Source organism: Artemia franciscana, chromosome 3 (assembly GCF_032884065.1).
Source record: "Artemia franciscana chromosome 3, ASM3288406v1, whole genome shotgun sequence".
Lineage (NCBI taxonomy): Eukaryota > Metazoa > Arthropoda > Branchiopoda > Anostraca > Artemiidae > Artemia > Artemia franciscana.
The window spans coordinates 21,535,265-21,555,550 of NC_088865.1; the positions used below are offsets into that span (position 1 = coordinate 21,535,265).

Here is a 20,286-nt window from a genome sequence, read left to right on the forward strand (position 1 = left end):
GTTAAAATAATTCGAAAGATCAGTTAACGAAAACTCCAGGATAAACACAAAACCCCAGATCACTGGAGCAGGTATTGTTTGTTATGTCCGGGGGTATATAGGCTTCTTAGGTGACAGTTTTGGAAAAAGTTCAAAGATCAGATAAGCCCAACCCCCACCCCCACTTGAAAAACTTATTAATGATATCTTATTCCAAAACTCAAGCGAGCTGACACCTGACCTTCTCTGTATAGCCCAACCCCCTGTAAAAAGAAAACTTGTCGACTATATTCTATTCCAAAAATAATAGCAACTCACCCATGCCCCTCCATGGCTGATCCCCCCAAAACTTATTAACAATATTTTGTTCTAAGACTGATGGGAGCTGACCCATGGTTCTCCATGGACCGATACCCCTCTCTTTCCCCAAAAATTATCATTGATAAATCATGGGAACTAACCCCTCCTTCTACGGCCTGCCCTTACCCTCCCGGAAGAGCTTTGTAAGGATATTTTATTTAAAAAATTATGATAGCTAAAACATTGCCCTCCTTCAACGCCCCACCCCCCCCCCCTCAACCAAAAAAAACATTAACGATATTCTATTCCAATAATCATGGGAATTCAGTTTAATTTTATTAGCTCGTTCCAAAACTTTTTCACTACAAACGAGAGTATGGCTACTGCCTGTTTCCATAACGGTAAAAGTTTAAGGCCTACTATACCGACATCACGGTAAAAGTTTAAGGCGTATATGGTGCCTGACTAAAACGGTTCATATTACAAATTTTCTTTTCTTTACTTATTATAACATTGAAAATAAAATGAAATTTACAGTGAAACCAGACCAGGGTTTACCAATAGGCCCTGCGGGTTTCACTATTTTGGAAGTTTTAAAGAGTTCCCCTAAAATATTGCAAAAATGAAGCGGCAAAAACGCTTGCGCCTAAAAGCACTAACGCTTTAAATTCAGTCCGGCTCAAACAAAATTTTGAGCTAGTGAGCTAATTGCTATTGAACTATAAATGAAATGCTAAACGAACAGAAATTAAATAAACAATCATAGCAAACAAACGTGTAATAGGTACTTATATAAATGAGTAAATAGGTCTTAAAACGAGTAAAACTTAAACTGAATTTGAAACTCAATCTTGAAACGAAGAAAAATCTCTACAAACAAGAGTCGGGGTTTTGCCTTCTTCTCTCACTGTAGAAGTTTAAAACTTACTACGTCACTGGTACTTAACTGAAAATGAATTATATTACTAATATTTTCTTTTGTGCTTATTGAAATATTGAAAATAAACATATAAATTACAGTAGAATTAAATTTTGAACTGATTAGCTTTCAGCAATTAATGTCATAATGTATCAAATATCCATTTTAATTTCATTAGTTTTTTCCAAGATTGGTGAAGACAAATATAGCTTCACTACAAACAAGAGTTTCGACACCGTCCCCTTCCTAAACTGCAATAATCTAAGACCACTATGTCATTGGTGCTTCGCTAAAAACAAATTATGTTACAAATATTTTCTTTTCCAGTTATTGCAGCGTTGAAAATGAAAATAAAACTATAGTGAAATAAAATTTTTAACTGATGATCATTCAACAACTAATAGCACTATATATCAAAAATTTAGTTTGGTTTTATTTGTAATTTTCAAAACTGTTCAAACAAGTGTACTTTTCAGTGAAGTGCTATTAAAGCAGTAGGTTTTGGATTTTTACAGTGAGAGAAAAAGACAAAACCAAAACTGTTTTTTGTAGAGATTTTTGTTCGTTTTAAGCTTAATTTGCATGTTCAATTTAAGTTTGCCTCGTTTTAAGATTTGTTTACTCATTTAAATTAGTACCTATTGTTTGTGTGTTTACCATGATAGTTTATTTAATTTCTGTTTGTTTTGGGTTGCGCTTTATGCTTTGATCATAGAACATTTTTGTTCGTTTTAAGCTTGATTTACAAATTCAACTTAAGTTTTACTCATTGTAAGGTTTATTTATTCATTTATATTAGTAGCTTTTGTATTCCTTTTTGTTATGATTGCTTATAAATTTCTATTCGTTTCGGATTTCATTTATTCTTTAGTAGTAAGCTCTGGGCTTTTTTAGTTTGAGTTATTGTAGGTTTTTATTTCTTGTGATTTAAAGTTTAGTATGGCCTTTACTTTTCTTTAGAATACTTCTTTTCCAGAAAATTTTTTAAAACTAATTATATAGAACTGTCTATTTCTCTTTTTTTTTAATTAAGAAAATAATTACTAGCGACCAACTGATCCTTAATAAAAGTGGAAATCTCGTAAAACATTTTCAGTTTTTTTTCCAATGGTCTGAGAGATTTTGCAGGGCTTATATAGATGGCATTAAATATACAAACGCGTCATCCGAATAGAAAGTCTTAGAAAAACCTCCGTCTCAATAAGTAATAGAAAGGAACAAAAAGACAGGAATAGCAAATTAAAGCTTCATTATGTTTGTGACCAGAAATGTCAACAGCTTGTTTAGGTAATCTAACTAAAATAGAACTATTCATTTTTGGGCTATGGGCTATTATGAAAATTTGCTTTAACTATGACTGTAACTTTTAAATCAAGAGCTGTTATTCACAGTATTCCTGTTTTTGTCTCATTATTCTGCAAACTTTTTACTTCTCTGATTGTGTAAATCCACCTAAACTTTTGTTTATCACTTACTCAGATAAGATTACAACAATTGTAGAATGTGAGGAACCTTGGAAATAGCCTAGGCTATTTGAGATAGAAAACGGGAACTTTAGGTAATGAATTGAAAACCCAAGTTACAGTATCAGTTTAGAGCTCCAACTTTCCATAAGGAAACATGATAAAGGTGCAGAGCAGTAGCTCTCCGAAATTAGGCATTCTAAAAAAAAGGCTCAATTTAGATTGCTAATTGTGAACTCTTATATTTATGGTCACGTTTTTGATAATTCATGGTACAATTTTGAAGTTAAGCCTACTCAGGAAAAAAAACAGGTTGAGCTTTCATTGCACAATTGGGGCTAGGCCTATAAGAAGGAAACACTATAAAACTTAAAGCAATTTCAAGTAATCCCAAAATATTTATTTGTTTCTATATCATTGCCTTCTCTTAATTTCTAATAGCCTATCATTTCTACAAGCACTTTACTTTATCCCACCTTGCCTAGTGTGAAAATATATAGTGCAAATTATAGGCTATATTTCTCATGCATTTTTCCATTTCTTGATTACATAACATTTTTGTTTGGATAAATTTATTTGCAAAGAAATAACAACAAAAAGAAGAAACAAAAAATGCAGGGAAATATATAATGCTGCTGCTTTGCTCTATTACCAGAATGAAAAAAAAAAAAAAAAAATAGTTGCTGTGCCTAGGTCTTGGTCTTTATAAGAAAGCAAAAAGTTTTGCTGATTTGCTGTTTTTTTCTTTGCTTACTCCTAATCACTGATTGACTCATAATGTATATAAACAAAAACCTTATTCTGTAATTTTTTTAAACCTATTTAGTTCAAATGCTGCTTTTATTTGGAAACCTTTGTTTTTTTTTTTAGATTATAGCATATATGCCTATTAAGTAAGACTTAAAACAAACAGTAACTACTGCAAATGTTTGAATTTATAAGTTGGTCTTATAAAATTTCAGTGAATGCACATTTGCCATAAACAATGTTAGGCTGTCCCCATGTTCTTGAATTCATGCCTAAAGGAACAAGCATCATTACCATTTTTTTTAAACACCACATTTTGAGCATATACCTTTTTTGTTCTAGCCACAACAAAAATAGTGAATGATAAAGATGCTATTTAAGGTTCCAAGATTAGTGGCCTACATAAAAAAGTTGAAAGTTTTCTTTCTTTACCAGAAAAAGTTGATACATGAATAAAACTCTATAAGGTTAATTTGGTATTTTTGAAGCAGTATGTTTCTGGTACAGCAGAATGAATTGAACTGAAACAATATGTATTTTGAAGAGATATTTGTTTGTTATAACCATAAGAAAACAGATTGAAATGCTAGTCAATTTTACTGGAAACAATAAACTTATTTTACAATTGTGTTTGATTTTCACCATAGTTGGTATTTGTTTGGTTATTGATTACAAATTTAAGCAAAAGAGCACTATAGAAGTCCAAAATCAAAACCAATTCTGTGTATATTTTGCAAATACCATTCTTTTTTCTCATCAAAGCTGACATTTAGACTTCTAAGATAGTTAGCAACAAGTCTAATATGCTGATACCTCTTAAATCACAATTGCTAACAATAGGATGAATCCTATATCTTGCAGATTTAGTGATGATACTGAGCTGACTTTTCTGTGGTGTGCTATGGTTTGTAGAACCACTATAAACATATTAAGCACTTAATTCACAAAATAGTTCAAGCAATGTATTTGAATAGCCTAGATGCATGTAGTTCCAAAGCTTAATTCAGGCATCTCAACATATTATGTTGCTTTCCAGTCTGTTGTTTGTCCTTTCCCTCAGTTACCTTATTGAATGTAAATTTTTACTTATAAATATTGCTTTTTGTTGTATATTTATTATTGTAACATTTATCTTCAGATGATCTTTATCACTTAAATTTTATGAGCAGCTAACTTGAAAGTATGATGTTAAAAACTATTATTAATCAAAAATTATAAATGTATATTCAAATTTCGCCTAAAACTTAACTGTAATAGGCCTATAATATTTAAATCTTGTTTACAAAAAAAGAAGAAAAATGAGCAGAAGTAGTAATGTAATAAATTAAATCCATGGAAAACTGAAATTATTATGAATCAAGTATAAAGTCCTAAAATATTACTGGAAGTACTGCCTAAGTTAAGAGCAGTGTGGCTCTCTTATATTTTTTTTTCTCCTGACTACTTTATGGAAAGGATAGTTGTAGAAATTTTGAAGGGGGGGGGGGGCTCATTAATTTTAAAAGTTCTATCATCCTTTTAAGAGTAAGAAAGGATTGGAAAGCAGCCCCCTCATATCTACTGGGGTTTACTAGACATGAATGGTTAAATTTAGCAATACACATTTTGCCTATATGTAATCTAGCCAAAGAAAACTACAATTACTGTTTGCTCATGGTGTTTTTTTTCTGTTCCTAATGATGCAGCTGCTTGGAAACTCAAAAGAACAGTAAAGTAGGAAACAGTGAAGAAATGAAATGATGAACAAACAAAATTCTGAATTGTTTTATAGTTATTTTCTTTTATTTTCAATCTATTTGTATTGGAGTAATGAGAGTTGCTACAACAGTTATATATTATAGAAGTAAAAGTTCTTCCAAAATTCTTCATTCTTCCATTCTTTGATTCTTTGTTCTTCATTCTTCCATTCTTCGTTCTCTTCCATTCTTTGTTCTTTTTAAAACGTTCTTCCAAAATTTAAAACAATTCTTCCAAAATTCCAAAATTTTATTCTGCTTGGAAACTCAAAAGAACAGTAAAGTAGGAAACAGTGAAGAAATGAAATGATGAACAAACGAAATTCAGAATTGTTTTATAGTTATTTTCTTTTATTTTCAATCTATTTGTATTGGAGTAATGAGAGTTGCTACAACAGTTATATATTATAGAAGCAAAAGTTCTTCCAAAATTTAAACTTCCACAAAAAAAAGAATGTAACTGAAAAAAAGAAAACAGAGATAATAATTACATTAAGGACCCAGAGGAAGGAGTTTAATTCAATAGCAAACTTTTCATTAGCTCTTTTTGAAAATTTACCACATTTTCTTTTTCTTGCATTAAAAAACATAAGTATAAGAATTTCAGAACCAATGTTTTGCCCAATTTATAAGTTGAATTGACAGAAAATCAACTTTAATCTCAGATAGATGAAAGAAAAATTCAAATAAAGCTATGACATTTCCCCTATTTTGTTCTGAAGTTATCTGCTTAAATCACAGGTTTTATTTGTGATTTCTTGGCATAATGAAAATAGCATTGGATAAAAATTAAAAAAACTACTGAAGTCACAAATAAATGTAACACGTCTAACTTTCTATTAAAATGTGTCCATGAAGCCTCTTTTCATAGATGCTACTTACACATTTTGAGGTATTTGGCTCTTGAACTACATATATATTGCTTTGCATTTTTTTCTTGTTGTGTGTGTGTGTCTTTTGGCAGTTTTTAAATTGGGATGTATTTACACAAATAAAAGTCTTTTAATTCAAGAAAAAGAAAATATGGTCAATTTTCAAAAAGAGCTAATGAAAATTATATTTTTTAGAGAGAGAGAGAGAATTTATTTAAAAAAACAAAAAAGATACAAAAAAAGGAAAATTTGCCAAAAAGCCTTATGGCTTGTGCAGCCATTCTTAAAACTACAAAACAAATCATATACCAATGGATCCCCCTAAAAAACAAAAAGCAAGCCAAAAAAGTCACCACCTTGAGACCCTGTACTATACTAACCTAATATAATAACACTATTATGCACTATTTCCCTAATTTACATATATATATAAGAAAAGAAAATTTAAATAATGATAAATCATAAATACCAAAACAATGGTCCCTAAGCAACCCACAAAAAGTTGGCCTATCAGTCTCTTGAACAAGAAAGGGACTCCCATACAGAAGGAAGAGCATGGAAAATAAAAAATACAGACCTTGTAGACCTTTTAATTGGTTTTCTAATTGCTGACGAATTCCTTGTCTCATATTCAGGCTCACCTCTCTCAAACACATAAACAAAACATTCAGGTGCATTATATGCAATATATCAAACATAAATAGAGCCTTATAAAAATTAAAAAGACTAAAAATCAAAACTGAAAAAGTATAGGTCATTTACGTTTATTGCAAACAAAATTGGTCCTAAGGGGGACCCCTGTGGGACTCCATATCTTATTTAATATCTGTTGATGGACCTCCAGTTTCACAAAAAAGTACGCAATCTTTAAGTTAAGAAGCAAAAGGTCACAACACATTTCTGCAAATACCTCCATTTTCTAGCTCCTTGAATAAGATCAAATGGTCACAAGTATCAAAAACCTTTAATATGTCTAGAAACACTGAACCAACTTGAATACTGTTGTAGTAAGGAAGTGGATAGCATCCTCAGTAGGATAACCTCTATGAAAACCAAACTGATTAAAAAAAAAGTCCATTCTTACCAAAAAAAACTACCCACTCTCACAAACATTGATTTTTCCATCACTTTTGAAAAACTGACAGTAGTGAAATCAGTCTATAGTTACTAAATTCCTTTGGGTCACTCTTTTTAAATACCAGTACAATATTTGCTCTTTAAAAGGCACTTGGGAATGAACCTTCTTTAAAACAAACATTAACCAGATCAACAAAATTTTGCACAAAAAATGGCAAAATCTATCACTATCCTCAAAGATATGTAATCAGGTCCTGCAGCACTGCTCTTCATTGAAGACACTATGTCAATCACTTCTTGATCAGTCACTTTTGTAAGGCAAATGCTCATATTACATAGAGGGCCCAGAAACTGTTTAAAAGTTCCATCCTCAGGATAAACTTCAATTGAATTCTTTATTTTACAACCTACATTAGAAAAATGGGAAGCCATTCCTTTGGCAAGTTCACCTGGGTCATTCAGCTGATTTAAATGTGGTGGCTTACTAGCATTATTTCCAATGACTGACTTGATTGGCATCCAGGTCTTTGCTGGATAATCCTAACAGTTTTTAAATTCCTTAAAATAGTATTCCCTTTTAGCCTTCCTCAGAAGTTTATTTAAATTACTATTATAATTTTTATACACTCTACTATCACTCTCACTACCACTTATCAGACTCAGCTTATAAAGGGAAAGTCTTTGATTAATTGAATTTACTAAACTTGACGTTAATCATGGTTCACTTGGTTTATTTCTACTATCTAGAATACGTTTTTTCTTCAGACACTCTTCCTACAAAACGTCACTTATTTTCTGATACTAATGATATAACTTTTGAGAAGACGTACGTAATAGCTACTCAAAAATGACCAGTCAAAATTCTCTAGCCTTTTTTTTAAAAAACCCAACGAAGCTTTACAAATATAAAATCTCTCATTATGAATTCTTAGAGACCTACACATAAATCCATTAACTTCAAAAGCTGTCATTATTCCACTATGGTCTGAAACATCATTAGGGATAACACACGATTCTTTATAATTAAAATTTACAAAAATATTATCAATCAACATTGCAGAAGTCTTGGCAATCCGTGTACAAATATTAATTGAAGGATTCATATTAAAAGAAAACAAAGTACCTTTACAAATTACAGCAAATTCTATCATTTTGTAAACTAATATCAAGATTAAAATTCCTCATTATTACTCATGGACTTGTAGACACTGGCAGCTTTTCCAATTGACTTTCTATTAACTCCAAAAAATCTGACTATATGCCAATGGAGGTCTATATACAACCACAAAAAAAGCTTCAATTTGCCAGCACTACCTTAATTACCAAATTTTCAAGCACCATCTCAACATAAACACAAAGGTCATCCCTTACCTTAACCTCAAGGCACAACTTAATGTAGACAGCGACGCCACCGTGTCTTTGATTTTTGGTTCTTTCCATGGAAATTATAACCATTAATTGCCAATAAAAAATCAAAATGATCCTTCAACCATGTTTCAGTTAAACCTATAACACAAATATCTCCTACTATTAAAATTAACCAAATAACTATAAGAAGAATTCAAACCTTAACAATTCAGATGAAATACAGAAAAAACATTCTCGTGAGATACATGATCACTTGCAACAAAATTGCACAAAAAAAATACTTAGACGATTTCTTTTCACGGAAATTTTTGCCAATAACTTCAAAACAATCTCTCAAAATAATATCAGAAATCCGCAAAAAAAATCTACTGGTTTTTTTTCAAGAGTGAAGCCTATTATTGAGACAGTTCAACATGAAATACAAAAGAAAAAATAATAACACTGTAGGTACCAAAATGTAACAACCAAGCAAACATTCTCTTTAAACTACAACTAAATGAACAAAAAAGAAAAAAAAAACACACAAAAAACTGTGTTCACACGTATTGTTATTACTACCCTTCATTTTATTCAATTTATCCCTTGGCGCGTCCAACCCAACCTTGAAACAAATCAAATAGTAAAAATAACTGAAAAAAGGAAAACAATCACTTCCACAGAACTTCCAAATCCACCCCCATGAATCTTAACTCTATGAGAGGTAAGAGCCAAAGCTGAATCCATAAAATCCTTATTTACTTCGTCAAAAGTCACTTTTACAGGCTCAGTGTTTGGAGACTAACAAAGTGGCGGGATCAATTTCGTCACCCAAACATCACCACGATTAACTCCACTGTTGAGTAATTTTAACCTCATAGTAAATAGTTCCCTTTGAACTTCTCAGATCGATTGCATGGCATCATCCATCACAAAGATATTAAATTACTGTAAAATTGATTTGTTTTTCAACCTCCTAGCGTTTTTCAATATAAGAATTCGGACTTCTTTTTTTTTGCAAATTCCACTGTGATAAATTTTTTTTGTGCAGTTAATGTCTACTGCTGAATATTCAAAGTCCAGATTCAAGCCAATCCCATCAGTAATTATGCTGATACATTCGTCATAGCTTCCTCCTCCTGCTTGACCTTCTTCCTTTTTCTAACCACTCTTAATGCTAAATACAGTAGCAAAAAGCAGTTGGAGGGGGAGGGGGGGACCAAAAATTGCAAGTCGCCTACCTCAAAAAAGTTTTATTTAAGCTTTTAATATAACCACGACAAACAGCATTAATGAACCTCAGTCCAGCAACTAGTATTAAAAGAGTTTCATTTTTTTTTTCGTTTTGCCACAGAAAATTCACTACAATTTTCAATCTTCCGATCTTTCTTGGCTAATAAATGAACAAAATACATCAAGGCAGGTAACGGAGGCGCGTTTAGCTATTGTTAGTTGGTCAAATGCATTCAGGTAATATTTTGTTGCTACTGAATAAATTTAGTCTCTAATTAATTCAGAATTTAATCTTTTTTCAACACTTGTTCAAAAACTTGGATTTAACCGTTTTAAGAGAATAAATAGGTCTTAACAGGTCAGAGACTGAATAGCAACTAATTAAAAGGACTATCTTAAAATTTTATCAAATGCTTTGGTTGGGGGGGGGGGGGTAGCAGTACTGCCCGGGGCATTGGATGGGTTCTATTATGCTTTAAATTCGAAATGGCCCTTAAACATTGGACTAGAATTTAATCTGGATTCAAACAAGTCCTCTCCCAAGTCTCTACAGGCCATCTGTTCTATACAATGTGGCTGGATAAATAAAAATAATAATACTAATGCATGGGAGACACACTGTTTCTTTGTTGGTTCTGTCAACCAAAGAGTCTTTTCAAGTCAATACTATGACATCGGCTTTGATTTCTATGTCTAAATGGCGTGAATGGTATGTTCATGTTGTAATGGATAGGTAGTTGTTTTAAATCAGAGGATGTTAAATGTAGAATTATTCACAAAGATCTTCATTAGAATCATAACCACTTGGTTTGAAATAACCACTGTTTATGCTCTAGGATCTGACTTGGCTCTTCAAGCTCCTGATGAATGCATAATAATAAACATACTTTTCATCAGTATCTAGAAAACTTTGAAAGCACAGTTTGTTTCAGATTACTGATTAAGAGAGAAACATGGAAAACATTTTCTAATAAAACACCCTAGGTGATAAATGGAATATTAGCTTTTTATTATTGTATCTTTCTTTGGGTAGACTCCTTGTTTTTATACGATCTAGAAAATACTGGGATTGCTTTTAACATTTTAATTAGACTAAAACCACAGAGGAACAAAGGGCTTTCTATTCTTCCCAAAACTCGAAAAACTTTCTATTCTTCTGACTGGCCTATATTTTTACATAGGAGAACCAATCAGTTGTATTTAAATTTTCTGCCCCTTCTGGTGGTTATACATTCTATGTAAAATATTTTAAAAGTAATCAGACTTTTAAAAGTCTGATTCAGAAACAAGGATCATTTGTTTCTCCAGAAATAAGGAATAATGTGATAAATAATTGTGAAAAAGATGTCAAATAAACCAATGGAAGTAAAGCAAACTTTTTGGGATTATTGGAAAATATTCTCTCTTTTTCTTCTTGCTAAAACTCTTTTTTTTTATTACACGCCCCATGGATCAGGCATGTATCTAGGATGGTGTCTTATGCTACATGAGGTTCTTCTGTTCAATAAGTAGGCTATGTTTTCCATACAAGTTTCACGTAATTTTCATATATTTCACTCGCTTTTTGGGCTTTTGTTGAACTTCGCCTCCCTGTTTGAGATCTCCCAAAACAAATCTATGCGTTTGTACTTGCTTTGGATTTCTACTACATGTAGAATTTATATGCCTCTTCTCTGATACTTGGTTGCATGTGACAATATTTAATTATTTCCTATATAAGAAAATGATTGAAGAAAATATTTTCTGTTTTATCTTCTATATGACAATTATGTAATTAATGCTGATAAGGATGAATTGTCATTTCAGATGTCTTTCCACTTCAGCGTTTAGAGCTGCTACACAAACACATGAAGGTGTAAAACACAGTGCATCTGAAGCTGTATTTTCACGAGAAGACAAATATGGAGCTCATAACTACCATCCAATACCTGTCGCCATTGAAAGAGCTAAAGGCTAGTATTATACTTACGAAAGTGTTATATAAATATTAGGTGTCTTAAATGGTAGCTGCATAGCCATGCTTCCGCAAGGAGAAGTGGGATCAACAAGGTTGATTTGAGGACTTCTCTGAAAAATGCTTTAAAATGCACTCGAAAGGTAACAATTCAGCTGACAATTCATCTTCTTAATCTCTCAAGTCCCATGGATGGAGATGATAGCAGTATGTAATTTTATACACATTGGCTTAATATCTCTGCTCTCTCTAAAGTGTGGTAGACACAAGTCTATGCCTTTAAACTGCTCTGAAATGGCAATGTACTTATTTTGTTGAATTGATTAGTTTTGGATTTATTCTGCCAGAATTATTGTTTTGGTTATGCTTTCTCTTAGAAAGAGATCTAATTTCATTGAACAAATAGAGAAAATGTCCTATTTTCCTGTTTCACTTATCTTTAACTTATTTTCATCTAAAAAGAAAGATGAAAACTTTCATTCAGGAGATTTGTAAAGGCAAATCTCAGCTATTTTGGCCATAGATCCATTACTAAAAAATTCATTTTCCATCACATGATACCAGAATTTTTGTCTCCCGTTTAAACATTAAAACCATAAAACAGAGGAGGATTAACATATCATAAGCTTGCACTGGGGGGCGTAAACCATAATATGGTTAAAAGATGACAGAATGGAAAAGGAAAACGGATTGGAACAAAAACTTATTCAATAGTTTTTGACTACTTTCTCCTATGGATCTAATGACTCATTAAACATAAATAAACTGCAAAGCATTGTTGATGTCTAGAGCAATGTAAATCCTTACTATCATTGGTCAATATTCCCCAGATATTATAATAGGATCTTAATTCAGTTGAACTTATGCTTCTTAATTTGCTGCTGCTTTACAGTCTTTCACTGTTTGCACAATTTTTTCTATAGACCAAAGAAATCAAGTGAGGATTTACAGAAAACTCCACAACTAGGTTTTTAAATAAAATATCATGCTACACTAAATCAAAACCATTTAAAAATACATTTTAATGGGGTTAATAGTTACATTAGACCCCGACGCCTCGGCAGTTTGTCAGCAGCACAACAATGATGAAAGACACGCCGACTTGAAGAAAAATTTCGACGGTGTGCATGCGTCCCGCCGGTACCATACAGCGGCAAGTCTGTCTTATTTAGCCTTTGGTTTTTGCAGTGATTGAATAAAAAAAAACAAGTTTTTTTAAATGAAAGTAAGGAGCGACATTAAAACGAACAGAAATTACTCCGTATATGAAAGGGGCTGGCTTTTCCTTCTCAATGTCCCGCTCTTTACGCTAAAGTTTGACTCTTTCTCTTAACTCTACGTTTTAGAACAGTAAAAACCTTTAGCGTAAAGAGCGGGGGGTTGAGAAGGAAAAGCCCCTTTCATATACGGAGTAATTTCTGTTCGTTTTAAGTTTTAATATCGCTCCTTACTTTCATTAAAAAAAAAACTTGTTTTTTTTATTTAATTTCTGAACGTTTTTGAATCAATGCATGTTTTGATTTTGGCTCTCCGCAGAGGAATAATTAAAACGAAATTTGTATATTTATTTTTTGTTGGCTAAATGGCTTTCTCATAATTTTGACCGAATGATTTTGAGAAAAAAAGAGCGGGGGAGGAAGCATAGTTGCCCTGCGATTTTCGGTTAATTAAAAAGGCAACTAGAACTTTTAATTTTTACGAATTTTTTTATAGGTAAAAGATATACGTAACTTATAAATTAGCTTACGTAAAGAACTTTTGTATTCTCATGTTTTTATTACATATATGAGGGGTTTCGCCCCCTCGTCAGTACCTCGCTCTTTACACTAAAGCTTAAATTTTGTCCCAATTCATTAAGAATGACCCCTGAATCACAAAAGCCGCAGAATAAATAGTTGAAATTACTAAAAATACTTTAGCGTAAAGAGCGAGGTATTAGGAGGAGGGGAGCCCCTCATATGGGTAATAATTTCTGTTCGTTTTAAGTTTTAATGCTGCTGCTTACTTCCAGCTGAAAAAAAACTTTTTCATATTTATTTTTTCATTGTTTTTTTTTAAGTAATGCTAGTAAATCCTGCGCTCCCTTCATGGAAATTTTCTTCCCCCATGACAAATTCCTCGATGAAAAAGTTCTCCCAGCATATTCCCCTCTTCTCAACCCCTGCCTCCAACCAAAAAATCCTCCTGAAAACACCTGTACACTTCCCAATAACCATTACTATATGTAAGCACTGGTCAAAGTTTAGAACTTGTAACCCCTCCCACGGGGACTGTGGGGGAGTAAGTCGTCCCCAAAGACATAGTTATAAGGTTTTTCAAATACGCTGAATAAAATGGCTATCTCAGAATTTTGATCCGTTGACTTTGGGAAAATAATTAGCGTGGGAGGGGGCCTAGGTGTCCTCCAATTTTTTGGTCACTTTAAAGGGCACTAGAACTTTTCATTTCCGTTAGAATGAGCCCTCTCGCAACATGCTAGGACAACTGGGTCGATACGATCACCCCTGGGGAAAAGAAAAAAAACTAACAAACAAATAAACACGCATCTGCGATCTGCCTTCTGGCAAAAAATATAAAATTCCACATTTTTGTAGATAGGAGCTTGAAACTTCTACAGTAGGGTTATCTGATACGCTGAATCTGATGGTGTGATTTTCGTTAAGATTCTATGACTTTTAGGGGATTCCCCCCTATTTTATAAAATAAGGCAAATTTTCTCAGGCTCGTAACTTTTGATGGGTAAGACTAAACTTGATGAAACTTATATATTTAAAATCAGCTTAAAAATGCGATTCTTTTGATGTAGCTATTGGTACCAAAATTCCATTTTTTAGAGTTTTGGTTACTATTGAGCCGGGTCGCTCCTTACTACAGTTCGTTACCACGAACTGTTTGATGTTTGATTACCACGAACTGTTTGATTTGTTGATTTCGGTTTGCCAGGCAAACTAGTGTGCTAAGTACCTTCGTAGAAGTCCATCAATATTGATTTCTAACCAGGAAATAGGAATGAGGGCTTACAGACAAAGTAGGTAGTGGTGTATTTGAGGGGAATGGGGGGCCTAGGGCCTGTTTCCCCAGAAATTTCATAATTTTTTCGTATTTAGCTTGTTTTCTCACTTACTTGAGTCCTGTCGATTTCTTGCAGCATAGTTTGATGATTTATTTGAAATGGCTCACAGTAATACAAAATTTTTATTTAAAGAGTTCATTTTGCTTTTATACATCTATTAAGACTATTCACTCTTAAGAACTGTTTCACGTCATTACTTGTAATTTTTCATTTCCTCGGTCATTCCATCCCTCTGCTCTAGTTTTCTGCGGATTTTATTGCAAATTTTCGTTTTTACTCAGTTTTAATCTTGGAATTAAGGATTTATCAGTATCCGTCTTTCAAGTGACTCAGTATGCTGCAAAGCGGCAAAATATTTAGAATCTAGAGGGCTACAAATGTCCTTTTCTGCAAATTTTTTTTCTACGTTCATATAACGACCCCACAATGTCGTATATTAACAAATGATTTGAAATCTTTGGATCTATGGTAGTAATGAAGAAACAGCAATAGTTTTGATTTGTTTTAATGTTGTATACTAAAACTGGGGGGGGGGGTAATACTTTCAATCGTTATTTTTGTTTTAAAACGCAAATGAAACCTGTAGTTCAAATAAAAGATTCCAAGTTAAGAATATTTCCAAGATGCAATGAGTTGAAAGTATATTCTTGAACCCTTGCAACCAAGGCCATCTTTGCTTATTTTATTTTATTGCTCACTGTTCCACTTTGGTGAAACAAGGTGAAAAATTAAATAGGTGAAACCAGAACTTATTTCATGCCAGAGACAGATTTTACTTTCTTACTTTAAATTGGGCCATTTTGGCGGAACTACGAAAATGCAGAGTTAGCGAGTTTTGCATTTTATCATACACGTTCCAGAAAATTCACTTGGGTTTCAGAAAGAAGAGAGGAAGAAGGTTGAAATTTTGTGCGAAATTCAACCAAGTCGTTGACTTTTTGTTCAGATTTGCAGAACGATTTTAGGTTTTGATTCCAAATTTAATAATTAGGCTTATCACTTCGAGACTTTCTTCGCAGAATTTATAAGTTGTGCCACTGAATTTTAGAGCTTTTCTACCAAATCTTGGGATTGGTTTCAAAATCAGATTGAAATTTTGTATTTTCTGAAATTCTGCTGTAACTACTCCTTTTTTTCTCAGGTTCAATGTAATTTAAGACCTTTGATCCACGTTTTAGTGGATCTAAAAAGTTTTTGGCTGCTTCCCTCCCCCTCTCCTCCGTTGCGACGCTCCTGCCTGCTAGAATAGAGATAAAAAGCAGCATCCACTTGTTTTACATGCATTGCGGCTTCCATTTTTCAGACTTTATCCTCGTTAAGGTTTTCAAGCTGGGCCTAATTTAAATGATATAAGGTGTTTACAAGATGTTGTTGTTTTGCTTTCTCTTCCCCCAAACGAACTGAGTTCTTAGATTTTTCTTTGGTCTGCTGCATTGAAGAACAAAAGTCGTTTATTGTGACACACACTGGGTTGAAATGTATAATACTGTGATTACTGGGTTTCATTGAGTTCAACCACAGGTATCATGACAACACAGACACGGAGGAAAGCGAACGCTATCGCTGATTGATTAGCGAAAGATTAAAAAGCCTGAAAAAAGATTCTTGATCCTACAGATTTTTAAGTGCTATTGCTTGTTTTGCGTTTTCCTTGAATCTAGGCGTATTATTATGTAGAACATGCCCTCGGAGTTCTGAAGAGCTTTGATAAACTCGTCTGTTTGTTTGGATTTGAACGATATTTCACTCGGGGTGTTTTGAACAGATCTGAAATTCCTTCCTAAGAAAAGAATCAGCCTCAGAAAACCGGCGTGGTGTTGGGGTCTTAGATATATGGTAGTTGGGATACGGTGAGATATTATATATAAAAGAGAATCAAACACTGAAGATTGTGAACATGATTTTGAAGAAAATTAGTACCTGACTATCTGAATCTTTTTTTAAAAAACCCTTTCCAAGAAAGATAACAAGATAGAACGCGGCAATTACAGAGGCATTTGATTGATTACTTTAAGATGCAAATTACCTAGCATGCTGACTCATAAGACTAAGATATCTTACAGATAAAGTTTTTAGAGACGACTAGAATAGTTTCAGGGAAGGAAAAGATGCGTCGACCAGATTTCCACTCTTGAATAATTGGGGAATGTCTTAATTATCAGACCCACTTAGTCGGCTTAGTCACTTAGATTCACCTGATACAAAAGCTTTTCAGGTGGTCCTATCCTTGTATACCCTGTAAGTAAATTAAACAGGTTAGTACTATGTTAGAGAATAATATTGTTGCGGTCAAGGTAAGAAGTGAGGTTAGCTCCCTGTTCAGTGTGACGTTAGAAGCTAAGCAGGGTTACGTCCTTCCTTCATGGCTATTCATAGAATTGGCTATTTTCATATGGGCTATTTTCATAGAATTTGTCCTAAGGGACCTAATACAGGCTATAATCGAACGTTGGACTGTATGTAATGGGAAGGTAGAACTTTCCCAGACATACATTATTTGTATGATCTGAGTGTCCTAAATAAAAAAAAAGCTAGCGAAATAAATGTATTTTCGGAGGTTTCGAGACTTCAGGGTACGAGATTAGGTTTGAAACTCAATATTAAGTTGTAACTCAATCAATATTAAACCTGGCACAGGCAATAATCGAACGTTGAACTGTATGTAATGGGAAGGTAGAACTTTCCCAGACAGATATTATTCATATGATCTGAGTGTCCTAAATAAAAAAATCTTTTCGGAGGTTTCGAGACTTCAGGGTGCGAGAATAGGTTTGAAACTCAATATTAAGAAGATGAAGTTGCTTTAATTAGAAATAAATGAGGATGAAGGTGATGTCAGGTAATAGTGAAACAGTTAAAGTGGATGTGTCTACTTACTTTGGTAGGATTATTATGAAAAGAAGTCTGCAAAATAAGGCTAGAATATGGAAAGCCATGAACTTGACAGTTGTCGAGGATGACTGTGTAACATGGACGCTTTGAAAGACTGAGGAAAATTTGTTAAAATGGTCTAACCTGACAATTTGTAGGCACCCATCTGAATGACCATGTACCAAAAAGTAATCTGTTTGGAAAAATGGTCCAATTCCGCTATCTAAGGCTATTACGAAAGAAAGGCTAAGATGACCGGGTCACGTTTAGAGGTGAAGAACGACAGGTTGCCAAAGTTTGTATTTTTTAGCCATCCATCAGGGCCAAACGAAAAGCAGGTTTTAACCAAACAAGGTGGGAAGAGGTCATACGAACAAATACAGAGGAGATTGAAGCTGCACGGGAGAAGGATAATAAGTGAAGCTTTGAACAGGTCAGGGTGGAGGGGGAGCGTGCACAGCTGTGTTGGCCCCAGGGAGTTTTGTATTGCAGTGAGTCTTTAGTAGTAGTAGTAGTATATAATTTTTAAACTTGATAAATTAGAAAAAAGAAGTTTGGATTGATATTATATTATTTGATTAGTTTAAGTTTATAGCTTAGACCGCTTTAAAGTAAGGTATCCTAACATTCTCTTTAGTTATGTTGGAATCTAGTATTTTCAAGAAGTAATCCGGATTAATCCTCCTGTCTGAGAAACGGTAAAGATAAGTAATCTTATTTGTCCGATAAATCTAACTTAAGAATTTGATATCCACTTTGCGTTGGTTTTCTGGACTTTTTATCAATTTTTATTCTTTAAAATAGAGTATGTGTGTGCTATTATATAACTCTAATAAATCATTGTCAAAAGAAATTGGATTAACATTTGTGTTTTACCTATCAGGCGAATATGCTGTTTTTCAAACCTGTCCATTTGAGTATATCGTGTTTATGTTTACAACGTTGCAGATATTATGTATAAAACTGTAAATCTTAAAGAATCAACTTGTTCAAGGTTTCAAGGTTGTTTGAAGAAGAAGAATAGGAGGTGTTCACATTGTTTCATTATTTTAGGAATTTACATGTACGATGTTGAAGGTCGGAAATACTACGATTTTTTGAGTGCTTATTCAGCAGTCAATCAAGGACACTGTCATCCTAAAATTATTGACGCCCTTAAGAAACAAAGTGAAAAGTTGACGCTGACATCTCGTGCTTTTTATTCTGATGTTCTTGGAGAGTACGAAGAATTTATCACAAAGCTTTTTGGATATGACAAAGTGTTGCCGATGAACACTGGTATGTATTGGGTCTTTCAAAGGATTATAGGGTAGCCTACCGCTCTTGGGACGGACTCCAGACATAAATCGGGACCCTTCCTTGGTATCCATGCGAAGGTGAGGTGTGACGCTAATTAATTATATTTTATTTTAAATCACTAAAATAAATAGTTGGAATGATTACATGACATTTCAGCGTTAAATGCCATACTGATTCAAAGATGTATTAATACGGATAAGCGTGATGAGTCTAACAAACCATTAGGTTACTTTGTCCTCAATTTGTTGAAGTAAGTTAAAATATTGTAAATGTTTGAGAGTCTTAGCATTTAACAAGAATAATATTTTCCCTATTTTCCTCTTCTTTGGGGTCAACATTAGTTAAAGATTTATGGTACTTTGAGAAACGCTTAGAGTATTTGTTTTGTTTAATAAATTTGTGAATATTCTATCGATTTAAGTTTAGGATAAGTATCTTGGCCTTCAATAATAACTGACTAATGAAATTTAGTAGTACATTAACGATCCATGATTATCCAGTTTAGATGACTGTAAGGAAAATGTAAGGTTAAAAAGGAGACTTTCTCTGGTAAGGATAACAATTTAAAGATTGTTTTGACTTTCTTGATATATTCTTAGCGCCACTAATTATGTTGTTATCCAAATATATCAGGAATGAAACAGTATTGGTCAAGCAATGCAAGAGATAGTCTAAATCTTAATATCTTTTTATTCTATATTTTTGTCAGTTCTAAGTAAAAATTCGATAGAAAACGTTTCGTGATAATGCTGAAATGAGCTGGGAACGAGAGATAACCATCGTAGTAAAGATGATAGGATTGAAGCTACTGGTACCCCAACTATGCAGATAAAAGCTCCTGCATTTTTCCAAGACAAACGAGGTGCAACGTACTTACCTTTGTTCTAAACAGGCGAGAACGGAGTGGGGACCAGATCCCACTTTAGTCCTCCAATCACACGGATTCAGAATCCTTGCATGATTTTACTTCAAACAAGGTGCAACACGCTTTCCTTTTTTTCTGTTGGGGATGGGTTTGAAGGTGTACATGTCCTCTTTTTGCTTCTAGTCTGGCGGTACACTCGTTAGGATATTCAATAATAAAGACAAACGCGGGCAACCAAGGGGATATATTTGAGCACAGGCATGTGGCAGGAAAGCTGCCGAGCGATCAGTTGGTAAACTTTAGAGTTGCTAACTATTGTAAAAGTTGGAACTATGGGAAATATTTTTATTGATTAAATGGCAACGAATTTCATGAGATTGTTTACTTATGAGATTGCTTACTTGGGTAGTGACAAAAAGAAGTGAAAGGTAAGAAGTTTGCCATTGAGGTTTAATGCACTTGAAGTCTAACCTAAAGACAAGGAGGTTTCGTTAAAGACTTTGTAGACCGCCGACCTCTATGTCCAACGCTCTGAGAGGTTTCAAATTTTGACG

The 20,286-nt window shown here is 33.4% G+C and overlaps 1 protein-coding gene across 1 annotated transcript in view; it reads left to right on the forward strand.

Moving 5' to 3' along the window:
• Positions 1 to 2,358: 2,358 nt before the first annotated feature.
• The window catches only part of LOC136025006 (ornithine aminotransferase, mitochondrial-like), an 87,617-nt gene continuing 69,689 nt past the window's right edge, over positions 2,359 to 20,286 (forward strand). The window contains exons 1-3 of the mRNA XM_065700632.1: positions 2,359 to 2,485; positions 11,477 to 11,622; positions 18,622 to 18,846. Coding sequence (XP_065556704.1) covers positions 2,451 to 2,485; positions 11,477 to 11,622; positions 18,622 to 18,846 — 406 coding nt within the window. The 5' untranslated portion in view covers positions 2,359 to 2,450. The remainder of the gene's footprint in view (positions 2,486 to 11,476; positions 11,623 to 18,621; positions 18,847 to 20,286) is intronic.